Source organism: Falco rusticolus, chromosome 6, assembly GCF_015220075.1.
Source record: "Falco rusticolus isolate bFalRus1 chromosome 6, bFalRus1.pri, whole genome shotgun sequence".
Classification (NCBI taxonomy): Eukaryota; Metazoa; Chordata; class Aves; order Falconiformes; family Falconidae; genus Falco; species Falco rusticolus.
Window position 1 is genome coordinate 86,455,849 of NC_051192.1, and position 16,184 is coordinate 86,472,032.

Here is a 16,184-nt window from a genome sequence, read left to right on the forward strand (position 1 = left end):
CTTCATCAGGTTCCTCCCTGCACAGCTCTCCAGCCTGGCCAGGTGTCACTGAACGGCAGAGCAGCCTGCTGGTGTGTCAGCCACTCCTCCCAGCTCTGTATCACCAGCAGACATGCTGAGGGCACACTCTGTCCCTCCATCCAGGTCACCGATGACCAAGCTGAACAAGACTGGAGTCAGTACTGACCCCTGGGGAATGTTGCTAGCTACAGGCTCCCAGCTAGACCTTGTGCTGCTGATCACAACCCTCTGAGCTCTGCCCTTCAGCCAGTTCTCAATCCACTTCACTGTCCCCTCATCCAGTCCACGCTTCCTGAGCTTACATAAGGGGATGTTATGAGAGACAATACTGAAAGCCTTGCCGAGGTAGACAACATCAGCTGCTCTCCCTTGTCTACCCAGCCAGTGTTTCCATCACAGAAGGCTGTCAGGTTGGTCCCCTTGGTGAATCCATGCTGACTACTACCGATAACCTGCTTTTCCTCCACATGCTTTGAGATGACCTCCAGGATGAGCTCTTCCATCACCCTTCCAGGGATGGAGGTGAGGGTGACTGGCCTGTAGTTTCCTGGGTTGTCCTCCTCACCCTTTTGGAAGACTGAAAGTGATGCTGGCTTTACTCCAGTCCTCAAGTACCTCTCCTGTCCTCCACAACCTCAAGGTTACGCCCTCCATAAACTTGAGGGTGCATCTCATCAGGGTCCACAGATTTGTGGGTGTCAAGCTTACTTAAGTGATCTCTAACCTGATCCTTCTTGACCAAGGGAAAAAAAAATCTTCCTTTCTCCAGACTTCCTCTCTTGCCTCCAGGGTCTGGGAAACTTCAAGGCTGGCCTTGGCAGGGAAGACTGAAGCAAAGGCAGCATTCAGTAACTCCACCTTCTAGGTGTCCTTTATCAGCAGGGTATCCACCTCATGCAGCAGCAGGCCCACATTTTCCCTAGTCAGCCTTTTCCTACTGATATACCTGAAGAAGTCCTTCTTGTTGTCCTTGACCTCCTTCACCAGATTTAATTCCAACCGGACTTTAGTCTTCCTTACTGCATCCCTGCATGTTCTGACAACATTCCTATATTCCTGCCATGTGGCCTGTCCCTTTTTCCACATCCCATAAACTTCCTTCTTCTGTCTGAGGTTTGCCAGAAGCTCCTTCCTCATCCATGCAGACCTCCTGCCCCCTTTGCTTCCTTTCTTACTTATAGGGATGCACCTCTCTTGAGCTTGGAAGAAGTGACACTTGACTATTAGCCAGCTCTCTTGGAACTCGCTACCTCCTACAGCCCTAATCCATGGGATTCCTCCAAGTAGGTCCTTGAAGAGGCCAAAGTTCGGCCAGGGCTACAATCCTACTTATTGCCCTTCTTCCTCCATGCAGAATCCTAAACTCTACTATCTCGTGGTCCCTGCAGCCAAGGCTGCGCACAGCCTTCACATCCAACCAGTCCTTTTTTGTCAGTGCAAGATTTGGCAGCACACCTTGCCTCGTTGGCTCTTTTACTGCCTGCATCAAAAAGTTATCATCAATTTTCTGCAGGAACCTGTTGGACTTGTGCATGCACCTAGTTGTGTTTCCAGCAGATTATCAGGGTGGTTGAAGTCCCCCACGAGAATCAGGGCCTGTGATTATACAGGCCATCTCCAATTGCCTGAAGAAGGCCTCATCGACTTCCTCTTCCTGATCAGGTGGCCTGTAGTAAACAACCACAAGCATCCCCCATGTTGGCCTGCTCCTTAATCTTTACCCATAAGCTCTTGACTCGTTCTTCATCCACCCCTGGCGAGAGCTCAATACATTCCAGTTGCTCCCTTACATAAACAGCAACTCTACCACCTGTCCTTGCTGCTCTGTCCTTCCTAGAAAGTTCGCAGCCAGCCATGCACGTTATCCCACCATGTCTCTGTAACTGCAGTGAGATCAAGGCCCTGCGCTTGCACCCAGATCTGCAATTCTTTCTGCAGAACTCTAATTCTTCCTTCTCCCACAATTTGTTTTTCCAGATTTACTACTTCACTCTTTTCATTAGAAGGGATCCCATTTTAAAGCTTAGAACAAATGTTCACAAGGCAGACCAAAACTGATCAGAGCTACGTTCTATTATTTATGGCCATTATCAGCTGTGATGTCTGACAACATCATGTTGTAAAACAAGAGGTGAAGCACAGTGAGTGAAGAGCATCTGGGAGAGATCCCTTTTTCCTGGAATACTGGAAAAGTGGTACTGATTTGGCAGAACTCATTTGTTCCTTCTACTGATTTTAGACCAATTTTTAAGCAAGGAAATATATCTGCACTTTTTGTGTTAGACTCCAGTTATGCCCAACTATGGATCTCAACTGACTTTTTTCATGAGCATCAACTAATCATGGCTTTGTATTCCCAACATTTTTTGATTCAGCATTTTGGGACTTTCCTTAATGCACAAGAAGTAGCAATTTAGGATCTGTTGGGATGAAAGATACTGTACGTTGAACAGATTACTAACTTAGTTCACTGAATTGATATTGTTCATTTATAAAACAACAGGTTTTAAAATGCTGCGCTTAATAATTGGTCCAAAATACTGTATTTTGTATCATATTACAGAACATAGTATTATCTCACATCATCCTTTTACTACTAGAAAATTTGAGTCCAAGCTGGTAAAATAGAGTTAACAGAAATGTGATTTCTGTTTTTACTTCAGTGTTTTTACCTTGGCAGGTGCTAACAATGCTGTCTGAAGTCTAGAGTGGCGTGCAAGTGACCGATAGAAGTACTTTTGGCATCCGTCCCAGGCAGAAGAAAGCTCTGTCAGCAACCTGACAGAGCACAAAAAAACAGGTCGATATTAGAAAGGTAATGTAATTTCAGTACCTCAGCACACTGACACTAAGTCAGCTCTTCAACATAACAAGTTTGCTTACCATTTGTTATTTTGCAAATACATTGATCTTTTAATTCTTCATTTTCTCCACAAGTATTATAGTCTTAAGAAAGCATTTAAATTCTAAAATAAACTCTAAGGAAACCCTAAGCAACAGGAGCAAAGTTTCCATCTTTGAATATCATTTAACTCTTAAGAGATTATCTTTTTCTTCCCCCCATGCCACTAAAATCCAGATTGACAGGGAAGCCTTTATTCTGGCCTTGTTGAAAGATCCTATAAACTAAACCCTTACATCTCAGGAAAACAACCACCAGCATGTGTTAGTGACAAAAATCACTCGCTGCCAGAAAAACAGCACAGAAACACCTGAAAGAACATCCTTCCTCTAAGTTTTTCCAGAAATGACCACTTTGAAGTCTCCTGTAATATCCCATTAGTCAATGAAGACAAAACAATGAAGTAATCCTCGTAAATTACAACTCATCTTCAATAAAATCACTAGCAGTCTACATTCTAGTATGATGCTAGCAAAGCATCCCAGGCAAAGCTGGACAGTGGAGGGCTAACTGAAATCTAATTCACGGAAACAATGAAACTGAGGGCAGAGTTATCAAATGCACAAATTAAAAAAAAAAAAAACAAAAACCCACAACAAAACAAGCAACCCCCCCGCCCCCTCCCCAAAACCCTTGCTCAGTTGTACATGCCAATACAGTATGTACAAGATTTTCAAACTGAGAAGTAATGGGAAGAAGGGAAGGAAATATGTAAAATCCTAAAGGAATTACAGTCCAGAAATCCCAGTCTAAATCCACATGCAATAAATTCTTTAAGTTATAGCTGCAATTCATAGAATCTGAGGGTTAGAAATACTGTGTACATACGTGGCATCCAGCTCATGTGTACAATTTACTCCACCTAATGCACTATGCAAGTCCAGTGGATGTAGGTAGAGTATTTCATGACAGTCTTTTGAACGGGACCAAGAAAGACCTTTCCGATATGACAAACCTGGAATGACATTTGAACATGCTTTCTTTTATGCCCTCATTCTTTTATATAAAAAAAAGGTCACTTATACAGTTGGTATTAAGATATAAAAAAATACTTCAACGTTTTTTTCCTGATGCTGTCTGATGTTGACAGTCTTTGAACATGTTGCAAGTTTTGTAATGTAAGAACACATCATAGCTACGCTCAACCACAATGCTGCCACTCTGATCTCTGCCAGTCTATCAATTGAGAGATGGGCTCTCCTTCTAATGAGTTAACTTAATTTCAGTTCTGGATCAGAGAATGGATACAAGATAATGAGCTTCCTTCTCGTTTCTAAAAGCTGGGCAATAACTTCTGACTGGAGATAAAGCAGATTTCAGAAAAGCTACTGTTGTACATCTAACGGAATGTAAGAAGAACAGAAGGCATCTGAACGGGCTAACACACCACGCCTCATAGTCAATAGAGGAAGAGAGACACTTAAAGATGTTCCTACATATTAGTGGCTCAATGACTTCACGTACGTAATATTTTACGGTGGGTTTAGATGTATTGGCAAAAACAGTAAAATGCTTAAGAACTCTGTACTTTTAAACTAAGCACATTTTTAGCCAAAGCTTACCTGTTTTACCAAGGCTTTTAAAGAGATCTGACAAAGCCCGCTGCTTTTGCATCTGAATATGCTTTGCCTCTGATTTCTGCTTCTCCTTATCTGCTGTCTGATCAATCGTTAAATCTTGCAGTTCAGCTACAGAAACAATGATACCACCTGTATAGAAGACAGCCAGGAAAGGTAAGATGTAAAAATTTCATGTACGCAAAGCAGCCATGGGAAGATAGTCTGGGAAGGGAACTATGTATCTACACTGTTCCCTGATTTGTTCTACGTATGTTACAGAGGTCAATTATGGTACGGAAATCACAAGACTACTTAACCTGTAAATTGGTCAAGATTTTCTACCAGACTCAAGAATGAATTGTTTTCTGTAACTGTTGTACATATTTTCTTCATTTTTTTAGTAAGCTTAGACAGACGATACTGAAGAGATTTGGTATGAAACATAATGCCACCCTGACATTCTTCTGGGAGGGCCCTCTGAGAAAACAAACAAACAAAAAAAATTATATACACATACTCAAAGCTGTCTTGTTTGACCATTATGAGTAAATTGCTGCAAAAACAGCAGCTAAAATTTATCTGAAACCCCAAAACATGTTCAAGTGATCCTTTGAACAGTTCAGCACCAAAACTTCAGGGAAATCACAATATATGCATGTCAGGCATACATTAGTTTTGCAAACAGCCAAACAAATGGAAGACGCTACAATCCTACACCTCTTAGGTGTTTGCCGTTACTTCTTTCATAGCTTCAGGTCATTTTCCCCAGCCTTCCAAGCTCAAAGACACATTACCCTAAACCATAACGCCCTCGCAGTGTTAGGGCATTAGTGATAGTAAGAGCACCAGCACTTACTTTCCACTAGACCCAAATTTAATTGCACTGCTGAACAACAAAAAAACAGTGCACAATTATTAAATAACAAGTAATCTCCCAGCATGTCCAAAGTTAATCCCTAGGGTTTCTTCAGTTGGAGTTTGCATGCATCTTGTCTAAGAAATGAAGATAATGTGAAACTGCAACAAGTGAAACAACCAACCCTGTTAGCTATCAGTAACAAGGCTGCAAACAAACCAACCACCAACCAACGCATGAAAACAATAACCAAGCACATTAGATTTGCATCAGATTTCTCCCTCCTCGCTCTACCCTCCCGACTGTCACAGGACAAGAGCAAGATCAGCCACCCTGCTGGTCTGAACAAAGTGAACAAAACCTTGGAACCTGAGAGTAACTAAGCATTTCCCACTCGCCCCCAAATTCTGCTGAGTTACAATTGTCTCTTTTCATCTTATTAATAAAAGCAACAGACGTGAACTGGACTCTATTTCAGGAAGAAAACTGGTTGACTTCCTCTCTGAGCTGGACAGCTTTATTAGACACCCACTAAACTGTGGCACTGTGGAGCAGGATTAACCACTTATCAGCTAGTCCAAGGCAAATGTTCACAGTATACAAGTAGTCAGCCAGCAGCAAACGTATGACAAAGTAGTGCATTCCCCTGTCAGGATTCAAGATCAAGGTAATTTTATATTTAATTAGAGTTTATATACACACAAATTCTACAGCTATATAATCATCTGTCAGGGTCCTTGTTTAGAAAAAAAATAACAATGGGGGTAATAATAATTTCAACTCCTGGTCCATATTAGTAGGGAAGTAACAAATTGGTGCAGACAATACACAAGCAAGTAACGCTATCATCTCTACATTAGAGCACAGATCTTGTGCCAAATCAATACAGAACATGCTTGTCTTTCTGTGCTGCATTCCCACCCATGTGCAGTGTTTCATAACACTGAACAAGTAAGACCAAAAAGTTGATGATATATTCAACAGATTTGACACTTACGTAAGATTTTCCTGCATAAATCACTGAAAAACAACATATAGATGAACACAGAGAAAATATCCTTCCCACACTTACAACAAAGAAAACAGTCACCTTGGCAACATCTGTTCTAGCAGACAGAATTTTTCTTAATATGTCGTTTAGCCTCTGAACTTTGGTTTCTTTGTTCTCAGATTCTTCCTGCTTTTGCAAGCAGTCCAGCTGCTCCTCCTTACCAATCTCCACCAAGGCAGACTGACATGGCTCATTCAGAACGGCTTCAAACTTCTTCATGAATTTAAAGAGGGTCCTAATTACCAAAGAAAAGCAGATATAATCCTGGAAATCTTTCAGCTGCTGGAAACAAGCATTTCCACTGTCTTATGAGCAGAAGAAACATTGCTGCATTCAAATCTACCACCACAGAGAAATCATCTAGAAGGAAGGTTCCAAATATGGAGCTTAATTCCAAGCTCCGAGTTACCTGCGTATTTTTTCAACGGACTGTTTTATAGCCCAGAAGCTGACATCATTCCACTTCGAAATTTTCACAAATTCCTGTTAGGAAAATAAATAATCAATGGGATTACTTATATAAAGGCAATGAAGTATTTCCATATAAAAGATGATCTTTAAAGCTGATCAGCTATGATGACCTGGCAGTCTTAAAATGCAAAACACTTCAATAAGTGAGCAAATTATTGTATAGGCATCTTCTTCTATTAAAATATGTGTTTACTCTAAAACTGATGCATAGCCAAATATTGTGAAATCCAAAGGGGCTTCACTACTGGGTTGAAACCTCCATGGCTAAATGGGACTGACCAAACATTAGCGACTTAAACCAATGCCTCCCCCCTCCCCCACCTCAGAAAAAAATTCTTGCCAAAGAAAGTGTGATGTATAGTAGGGATTTCAGTGGCTAACAGAGCTACTATATATGAATTCAGATATCTCCTCCACTGTTCCTTTGACTAGATCACTATATTGTCCAAAGTTTCCTTTTACCTTAAGCTCCTTTTCTATAGGCTGACGAAGTTCAGTGATTCTGGCCTCAACACACTCTGAAAACTGCTTATAATAATTGTGTAGATTCCACAAGATGCTGCACAGAACATCTACGAGGGATAGACAATAACAAGCTTCTTTTACAACAGAATATTGTTTGGTATCAAGAAGAGAAATGCATCCCTTTTTTTTTTTTTTGTTAATCATGAAGCTTAGCAACACCAAAAGATGGGGTAAACTGACCAACAGCATTCTCCATGAAAATGGGAAACAGCAGCATAGGCTTGTGTTGTATTTATGAGCTTAGTGATCTGTTTGAAAAGTCTTGAATACCTGACGGTCAGGTTGTTGTGAAAAAGACTCAACAAATGTAATGCTATCAACTTACCCTTTTGTGCTACTTGAGGCATCAGCAAGACATGGCAGTGGAAAACCAGTAGTGCTTTAAGTCGTGCATGAAACTCTCCCAGAGTAGATCCTTCAATGAAAGCTTGTAGTGTGCTGACCAGTGTTTTCAGATCCATTTGCTCAGTTCCTGAACATTGTACCAGAAATTTAGAAGGGAAGTGGGAGAAAAACAAACGAACAAAACAACTCTACATGAAAATTTTTGTCTGCTCTTTGTAAACATCCAACTAGATGTCACATCTCTATTAGGAAAAGCTCAAAACAAAATAGGAAAGGAACAATTCTAATTTAATAAGTAAAACCAACAAGCAATACACTGGAAGAAAGGAGAGGAGACAAGAGGCAGAAGTGAGATAGCAGCTGAGGCAGCCAGTCACATGTCCAATGTCAGAGTGCATCAAGTATGTAAAGAATACTTGCTGTTCTCTATGAATGAATGGCTTTTTTGGTCATGATGAGCCATACTACAAATTAGTCACTGCTAGTTCCTTTAGTCTACAAAATCATGAAGACAGAAATAGATCTTAAAAGAATCTGGTAGAGAACACTGTGTCTTTAGAGCATTACCTATGGAAAATGACATGCTGTTCACTTCGTATAAAACAACCCAAGCACCTGAACCTCATCAAGTGAGTGCATTAGTCAGTCATGAGATTGGAGGAACCCTGCCTCATGCCAGAGGACACTACCTTCATCTTTACCATTTCATTAAATGGGGGGGCGCCAAGGGACTGAGACCTATTTTCTTTCCCCTATTTTACATAATGTGCACACCTGCAGACAGATTTGTTAGGAACAGTATGTACCAAAACATCCTGCACAAATTTTTTAGGCTTTATACAAAATGTTAAGAGCAGTTTAGCTGGGATATGAATTATGTTTTGTGCAGTTAAAATAAAAAAAGACACTCCTTTTCCAGCTGCAGATGGAGGCGGCCTACCCCCCAAATCTGTTTGAAATGCTTATATATGCACGACATAAAGTTACCGTGGTTCTAATTTCTTTCAGATGCTTTATTCAGACATCTTTTTTCTTTACATCACCTACAATGCTGGCCCTATGGTGGTTCCAGAAATAAATGCCAAGCAAAGGTCACTCTGTATGGAAGACCTATGCAGTCATGGAATTTATTGCAGGGCAAAGAGGAGAAGAATTATATCTGAAAGTGCGTTGTCAAACTCTGGCATTTAGTACCTTAATTATACATCCTTAGTAATTGCTGGAACTGCATCACACACTTATATAAGGCCAGCACTTACCTTCTACGTTTGCTTCTGTCTGTTCTTGAACATACTTCTCAATCATCTGATAGATTGAAAACCAGTGCTTTGTGGACTTCTCTACATGCTGCCTCATAATATTGTCCAAACTTACTGACCAGCAACTGGGAACAATAAGGAAGTGGAGAGAAGAAAAAATAAAGCAAAAATATTGTGGGTAGCTTGGGCTCCAAAACAACACAAACTTTATTCGCTGTTTCTACTAAACCAAAGGCAAATTTTACAGGATGGAATAATCTGCACACACGCTTAATATACACAATCAACTCTTGAGGATCACTGTTTTGCTACTACTATTAAATGTGAAAGAAGAAATACAGGAACTACGGACAGCAGAACAAAACCAGTCAGAGCCAGGTTCAAAAGTTTCTTTTCACAGAACTTGAGATAGACTTGTAGAATTACTGATTGTGGCACACTGTGGATCTAAAAATTTTACATGGTCTTAACAGGAGACTGGAAATAATTTTTAAATCAAATTTAACGGAGATTGTTAAACAGACAAAACACTGCATGCTCACCAAACCCTAGGATGAAAACAGGAAAACACTAGGAAAATACTGTAGTACTGAAGTACTGTAGTTATCTGTCCTGCTTCTAATCCTCCTGAGGCATATACACAGGGTCATCATGGGCTGGGCATGCTCATCCTGAGCCAGTACAGCTGCTAGTTGGGTGAGGTTTATCCCCACATTGTTACTAGTACATCCATATAAACAGAAAAGCATGTTTCATGATTAAGACAATTCTGCATTGGAATTTGTCTCCATACAGAGACAGAAGCTTACACTCTAAGAAAAAGCAGTAGGGAAGGATAGTTCTTACTTCAACTCCAATCTACGCCACTGAATAATCAATTGTGTGACCAAATCAAGATGTTTCCGCAAGGACAGAGCACGACTAGCATTCTGCTCCCAGTCCTGAAAAAAACAAAAGTTCCCCTTTATACAAAGCCAGAAATTGGTCTTTACATGGCAAGACTCATGCATTATTCTTGATTACATTCTTAACTCCTTAAACTTACGACATGGAACAAGTTCACTTCCCCAAGTCCTGGCAGTCAGACAGCTTTCAGTTGGTTTTATATTGGTACCAATATAAATAAGGAAGCACAGAAGAGAAAATAAGTTCCCCTTAGCTCTTTTCTTACCTGTGCCTTTGCAAGTAGAATTTCCAAGCCATTCAGAAACTTTGAGAGAGGACTAGAGAGTGGAAAACTCCGGATTCTGTCCATGACAACTAAAAGCTGCAGAATAAAAAACAAGCATTCAACCTATAGTAACTGATCTTCAACAGAAGCAGTCATAAAGTTAAGCTAATTTGTATTAGCATAACCCTCCCTTGCATGAGATAAACTTCTTCCTCATTTTAGTATAAAAGCACCTTAGTAGTTCAGTGAAGGCCAGCGCACTCGGGGGAAGGAGCACAACAGAACTAATACAAAGAGTTCCAATTGATTTTAAGTTTCTGCATTACTGTAAGAAATTACCCGAGGGTCACACAGGCCCCATAAATGGGACCAAAGATAGCCATTTCAAAGCACTATGAAAGCATTTTGGGAAAAAAACAACAAACCAGGAGCCCAAACAGCAAAAACCTCAAGACTCTTTGAGGTATGGCAGATTGAAGATTGCTTAAAACTGTAAGATCAGAGTAGGTGGTGAATACTGCTTAACATTTCATAACTAAAACAGAACAGCTAAAGTACCTAATACCTCTTAAGAAGAAACCGGTATGGCTTCAAAACATCTGCTTAAGTAATACAGATAACATCTAGGCAAGTGTATACATGCACATGTCTATGCATAACTATACGCATTTACACACAAATGCAACTATAAAATGCTCCAGTTTCCCGCAAACACTTGTTGAGGTCTTTCTACCTGTACAAGTACTGGATGCTCTGGCCATTCCTGCAATAGCCCATTTACTTCTTTAGCAAAATTATCAAGTACAGGTTGGCACTGCCGGACTTGCTGAATATTGGGATGCTGGTAGAAATCATACGGGCTATCTTGTTGCAGCACAAGATCTGAAGTCAATTCCTCAAAAAAAGTATTGCGAAGAATAGTGCTAACTAGAAGTTGGCTTCCCAAAAGGCGATCATTCATTTCGGAACCTAGTAAGCAGAAGGAGGAAGACATCACACATGCTACTAATTCTTTTTCCAGTCCAACAGATGAAGTGTTTTTTCTCTTGCATCCCAAGCCTTAGCATGTTATGTATTACAATGACAGAAGAATATGCCACACAAACAATGAGATGGGAGTATGGAATACGGTAGACATACTTAAAAGTTTACATTCTCTGTGTTATCAGTTTTTCATATAAAAGTAAAATCAGCATCCTAAAGGTGGGCTGTGATCTTGTCAGAAGACCACAGTTCCTCTGTGCATAAATTCACATTAAGGAGATATTTACTACAGTATTAGTACCAAGACACTGCGAAAAAATAATCCAACATAAACACAAAAAATAAATTGCATATATTACACCTCAGGTATGAACACAAAAATAAGTTACTGTAGAAACAACAGCCCTTATCTGTGGCTTCTTAACTGCACACATATACATTTATTAGATTAGAACTGAAGTACAGCTCTGCTTTCAGAAGTGATGATCCCGAGGTCTTGCACATTGTTATAATGATTTACACATCAAGTGTGCCAAAATTCAGGGTGGAAAAAACCCCAAAACCAAAAAAACACTGCCTTTTTTGAAATTATAGAAGCTTCATTTAAACCAATTATTTTATGAATTTAATTGCAAATTTTACTTCTGGGAAACTTCAAGTGCATCATCTTCCACAGGATAATGCAGATGCAAGTGAACAAAATTTCACTTAGCATTCAATTTATTTTTGAACTGTGTTAGTCATATGCTAACAAATGGAATTACACACCCCACCCCCACCCCCCCCGTAATAATAATAATAAAAAAAAAAATCAAAGCATTCCACCAAGACAATTCTGAACATGGGGCAAATTCTTTGGAAAAAGAAAATCTGGTTTTGTACATTTTTCCCATAATAAGTCTATTTCATGACCTGCAATACAATTAATTTAAAACAAATCATTACAAAGCTAGACCTGCACATCTGAAATATTGCTAGAGATCTTACCAATTAAAGGATAGAATTGCGACACCAGGCATGCACCAGTCTGATAGCAGGAAATAAAGGCACTGATATAATGTTTGGCTTGATAAGAAGGCAGGCTCTGTTGATACCACAGGGATCGAGCAAAGTTTAAGCACAACTGTTGATGAACCATCATTACTGTTTGCATAGAGGTCTTGGACAAGAGAGCTCTATCGGCTTCCAGCTGATCTTCCGATGGATCTTCCATTTCCATTTTTTCTTCTAGGCTTGGCTCAGCTGTGATATCTTCAAAGTCCTGCAAATTACATGATAATCAAAAGTCAATTATTTCTTCCTTTAATGCCTCCTCTCCCCATCTCCCTTTTTGCACTTTTTAACATTGCAACAATATGTTAATGATTTGGAGTTGGCACTATATAGATACACTGTCTGCCTCACAGCTCAGATGTCAGTCTGAAACAGAACATGGGTGGAACCGAACAATGCAGGGCATAACCACAGCAGACGAGTGCAGGACAGTGATCCCTGAGCTGCTGCCAACTAAACCTCTTTCAGAAAAAGCAGCACAAGTTCTATCTGTTGATAAACCAGCTCAACGCTGTTTGGTTGCTTGAAGACCTGAACTACTACACCCTAACATCACAATGACACGTGTAATTGTCTCCGGGATTTTTGTACTGCATAACATTGCTTGGTGAAGACACATTTCAGAAGTCATTCAGTAATGCAGACTAGTTAAATCTGAAAAAATCTCACAGCTTTATTTAATCAAGGAGATTAGTCTTCATAGGCAATAAAACCTCACCTGCTAAATTAAACAAATTCCAGAATTTTACAACAAACTAATTATATTGTCAATTTATATGCCCAGTAACTGGGCATTATTCACCTGAACCACAGTACAGTTCAAGTCTGGAAATTAGTTCCGAAACATTTTTACAACCAAAAGGTCAAATAAACTAAAAGCACAGTAGTTAATACCTTTCTATCAAAAATCTACCCCACATCTTTCTTTTGCCTGAAGGAAAACACATTTCATTCCTCACTTCATTTTACTTACAGCATGTATTTTTCAGGAGCTATTTTAGATGTTATTTTTCTGTTTCTTTACAGAGTTACAGTTGTTACCTTTTCATGAAAAGGAAATCTTCTTCTAAATTCTTCTTCTTCCTCCTCTTCCTCACTTCGTCCTTTCCCACGACTTTTATTTCTGTATCTGTACAGACTGCGTTCCATTGCCTCCTGCTCTTGGGCCCGGCGTTCCTGTTCATCCCATTCATTTACAATTGCCTAAGGAAACATAAAGCAGCATGCTTTTACACACGTTAACATTTAAAATCACCTCATATTTCATCGAAGGGGCAGGATCTATCTTGTTTGGCTCTTGCCTCCTCTACAGTCTACAACAGTACAAATCAAAGCAATCTATCTTGAAAGCAGATTTGTGAATTTCCCTCTCAACAAACCAATGAGGGGAGAAAGCACAGAGAAGAGTATGCCACAGAGTCCTTGGCCATTCTAGTCTCCTTTCTTAACCATTCTACAAAGAAACTCCCTGCAAAGTTTGGTTTTGTCTTCCTTTGTGTGGTTTTGGCTTTTATTGCTTTTTTTAAACTAATAAAATCTTTAGCAACCACTACAGGCTATGATTTTATGCCTTAATAAACCCAAACAAGTTAATCCAGTCAATTCATTGGAAAAAATAACCCAAAATCTTAAGAACATTATGTTAACAATTATCAAGTAGAACCATAGAATGGTTTTGGTTGGAAGGGACCTCCAAAGATCATCTAGTCCAACTCCCCTGTGGGGGAGATGGTAGATGGGCAGGGACATCTTCCACTAGACCAGGTTGCTTGAAGACCCATCCAACCTGCCCCTTCAACACTTTCAGGGATGGGGCATCCACCGTTTCTCTGGGCAACCTGTGCCAGTGTCTTGCCACCCTGATTGTAAGAAATTTCTTCTTTATGTTCAGTCTAAACCTACTCTCTTTCAGTTTAAAACTGTTGCCGTGCCTTGTCCTATCACTACAAGCCTTGGTAAAAAGTCTCCTGTCCTTCTTGTAAGCCCTCTTTATATACTGAAAAGCCACAGTAGAGTCTTCCCTGAGCCTTCTCTTTTCCTGGCTGAACATCACAAACTATCAGCCTTTATTCATGGGAGGGGTGTTCCAGCCCTCTGATAATTTTTGTGGTCCTCCTGTAGACCCACTTTCTTGTACAAGAGACAAGGTAGTTCAGTGCAAGAATCCTGGATGTTACCTGACACAGGTGTCTAAAAAGCTGCAGAGATTTCTGGTCCATCTCTCCTCTGGATAGTACATGGCAGCGAAGATGCAACAAAGCATTCACTAGGAGCTGTTCCAGAGTTGGGCAAGGCTGCTCTACTCCCTCAGGTTCTCCTTCAGAGTGCTTCAAAAAGAACTTTTTAAGTCCACGAAGGACCTCAACTGAATTCACCGAGCATAAAATCTCTGCATGAGCAAAGTAAGTGGGGAAAGCATGGCCAACTGAAGGAAATGACAACAAAGTAGTAAGGAGGTTGGTGAGATCAGCTGGACGCACAGAAGTTTTGAGTGCTGCATAAACTTCAGAAGCCACTAATCGCATGCCATGTTGCAACTGTAAGATGGCAGCTTGCAGTGGAATTATGGCATCAGGGAATGCAGCATACTCCTCTGCCAGGTGTTTTCTAAACTGATGGTGTGATTGTTGCCAAGATGCTTCTTCATTTAACAGGCTTTGTACTGCTTGGAGTGATTTAGGTCTTTCCCCACGGAGGAAGTGTAGAAGGCGAGCTAAAAGATCTTGGACTGAAGAAACCCGTGCTATGCTGTTGATGTACTGGTGTGCCTCCTGGTATAAGCAGTCATAGGGTGGAGCTGGAGGCCTGAAGGCCTTTTTTCTGGAGAGACTGCTTATTTGCTCCTTCAGCCTTTGCATTCTTTCATGCAACAGTCTGTTAAAAAATAACATTGATCAGTTTAGACTTACAAATGTATTTCATATAAAGATGTTCATATATATCTAACATAATAGTTAGATGTATAAAAAATTTCAGAAGTATTCTTCTAGTTTGTGTGAAACAGCAAATAAGGAAAAGCAAGAAGTGACACCTGTATAGCATACGTATGCAATTCTCTCCTCTTCCCTCATGCCCCCCCCCGCCGCCAACACTTCAAAGAAACTTCAATTACTTTTTTGCTTGCGACCTGACAGCTCTGTGAGCATTAAGGAAAAAGTAGTATTGCTTGAAGCAACTGGTAAAATAGCCATTCAGAACTTGTTTTCAATGGCTATCTTTCTCTTTAAGCAATAGCACAGAACTATCAGTAGCTCCATGCATATAATAATGAAATAAAAAACTTCCATTAATAGTGGAAAATCATGAATAATACCCAGTTTTTAATCTCCACGTGCAAGGAACATCTGGAAACCTGCACATAGGAGAAATCTCTGTTCACTTCAAATTACCTCTTCAAGTTCCTCAGATTAAAAAAAACGAGCAAAAATAAACCAAAAAAACCCAACAACAAAACAATGGCTACAAATTTTGAATGTCAACAGTGGACTATGTGGTAAGCAACTTCATCCATCCACAGCACCACAGGCAAAGGCTGTCGCTAAAATACACATCTGGAGATTTCTACCCAATACAATCAGTCCAAGAACTCTGCAAAATAGCCCTGGCATCTATCACAGCCTTGAAGAGTTACAGTGATAGGTACATATTCCATGTCATTTTAATTTGTTGATAACATTGTCACATTTTAATGACATGACCATAGATTAGATGTATGGCTTTATTTTCATTTCTGGGCATAGCTTCAATTTTATCAAGATGTGAAAGGCCACTGCTTTAACTGCTGTATTTACAGCAGTAGAAAGCATACAGACAATTCCTTAGTCACTGCAAATAAAGAAAACAGCTTCTGTATTTGTCCTTACCACCTCAGTTTGCAAATTCATACTTCAAAATCAGAAACTCTTAATTCTACAGAACACAAAAATTACAAAGCTGTGGAGAAAAGCTTTGGAGTGCAAGCACCCAAAGATGAAATTTCCAATCTAA

The 16,184-nt window shown here is 40.0% G+C and overlaps 1 protein-coding gene across 2 annotated transcripts in view; it reads right to left on the reverse strand.

The window, feature by feature from the left end:
- MDN1 (midasin AAA ATPase 1) overlaps positions 1-16,184 on the reverse strand; it is a 104,191-nt gene that overhangs the window by 23,237 nt on the left and 64,770 nt on the right. For both annotated transcript variants that reach the window (XM_037392994.1, XM_037392995.1), the window contains exons 63-77: positions 14,375-15,071; positions 13,239-13,400; positions 12,132-12,405; positions 10,894-11,129; positions 10,161-10,256; positions 9,836-9,930; positions 8,990-9,114; positions 7,711-7,857; positions 7,323-7,432; positions 6,799-6,872; positions 6,429-6,624; positions 4,800-4,959; positions 4,486-4,632; positions 3,752-3,878; positions 2,694-2,799 (exon numbers count right to left, since the gene is read on the reverse strand). In XM_037392994.1, the coding sequence (XP_037248891.1) occupies positions 2,694-2,799; positions 3,752-3,878; positions 4,486-4,632; positions 4,800-4,959; positions 6,429-6,624; positions 6,799-6,872; positions 7,323-7,432; positions 7,711-7,857; positions 8,990-9,114; positions 9,836-9,930; positions 10,161-10,256; positions 10,894-11,129; positions 12,132-12,405; positions 13,239-13,400; positions 14,375-15,071 (2,752 nt within the window). The remainder of the gene's footprint in view (positions 1-2,693; positions 2,800-3,751; positions 3,879-4,485; positions 4,633-4,799; positions 4,960-6,428; positions 6,625-6,798; positions 6,873-7,322; positions 7,433-7,710; positions 7,858-8,989; positions 9,115-9,835; positions 9,931-10,160; positions 10,257-10,893; positions 11,130-12,131; positions 12,406-13,238; positions 13,401-14,374; positions 15,072-16,184) is intronic.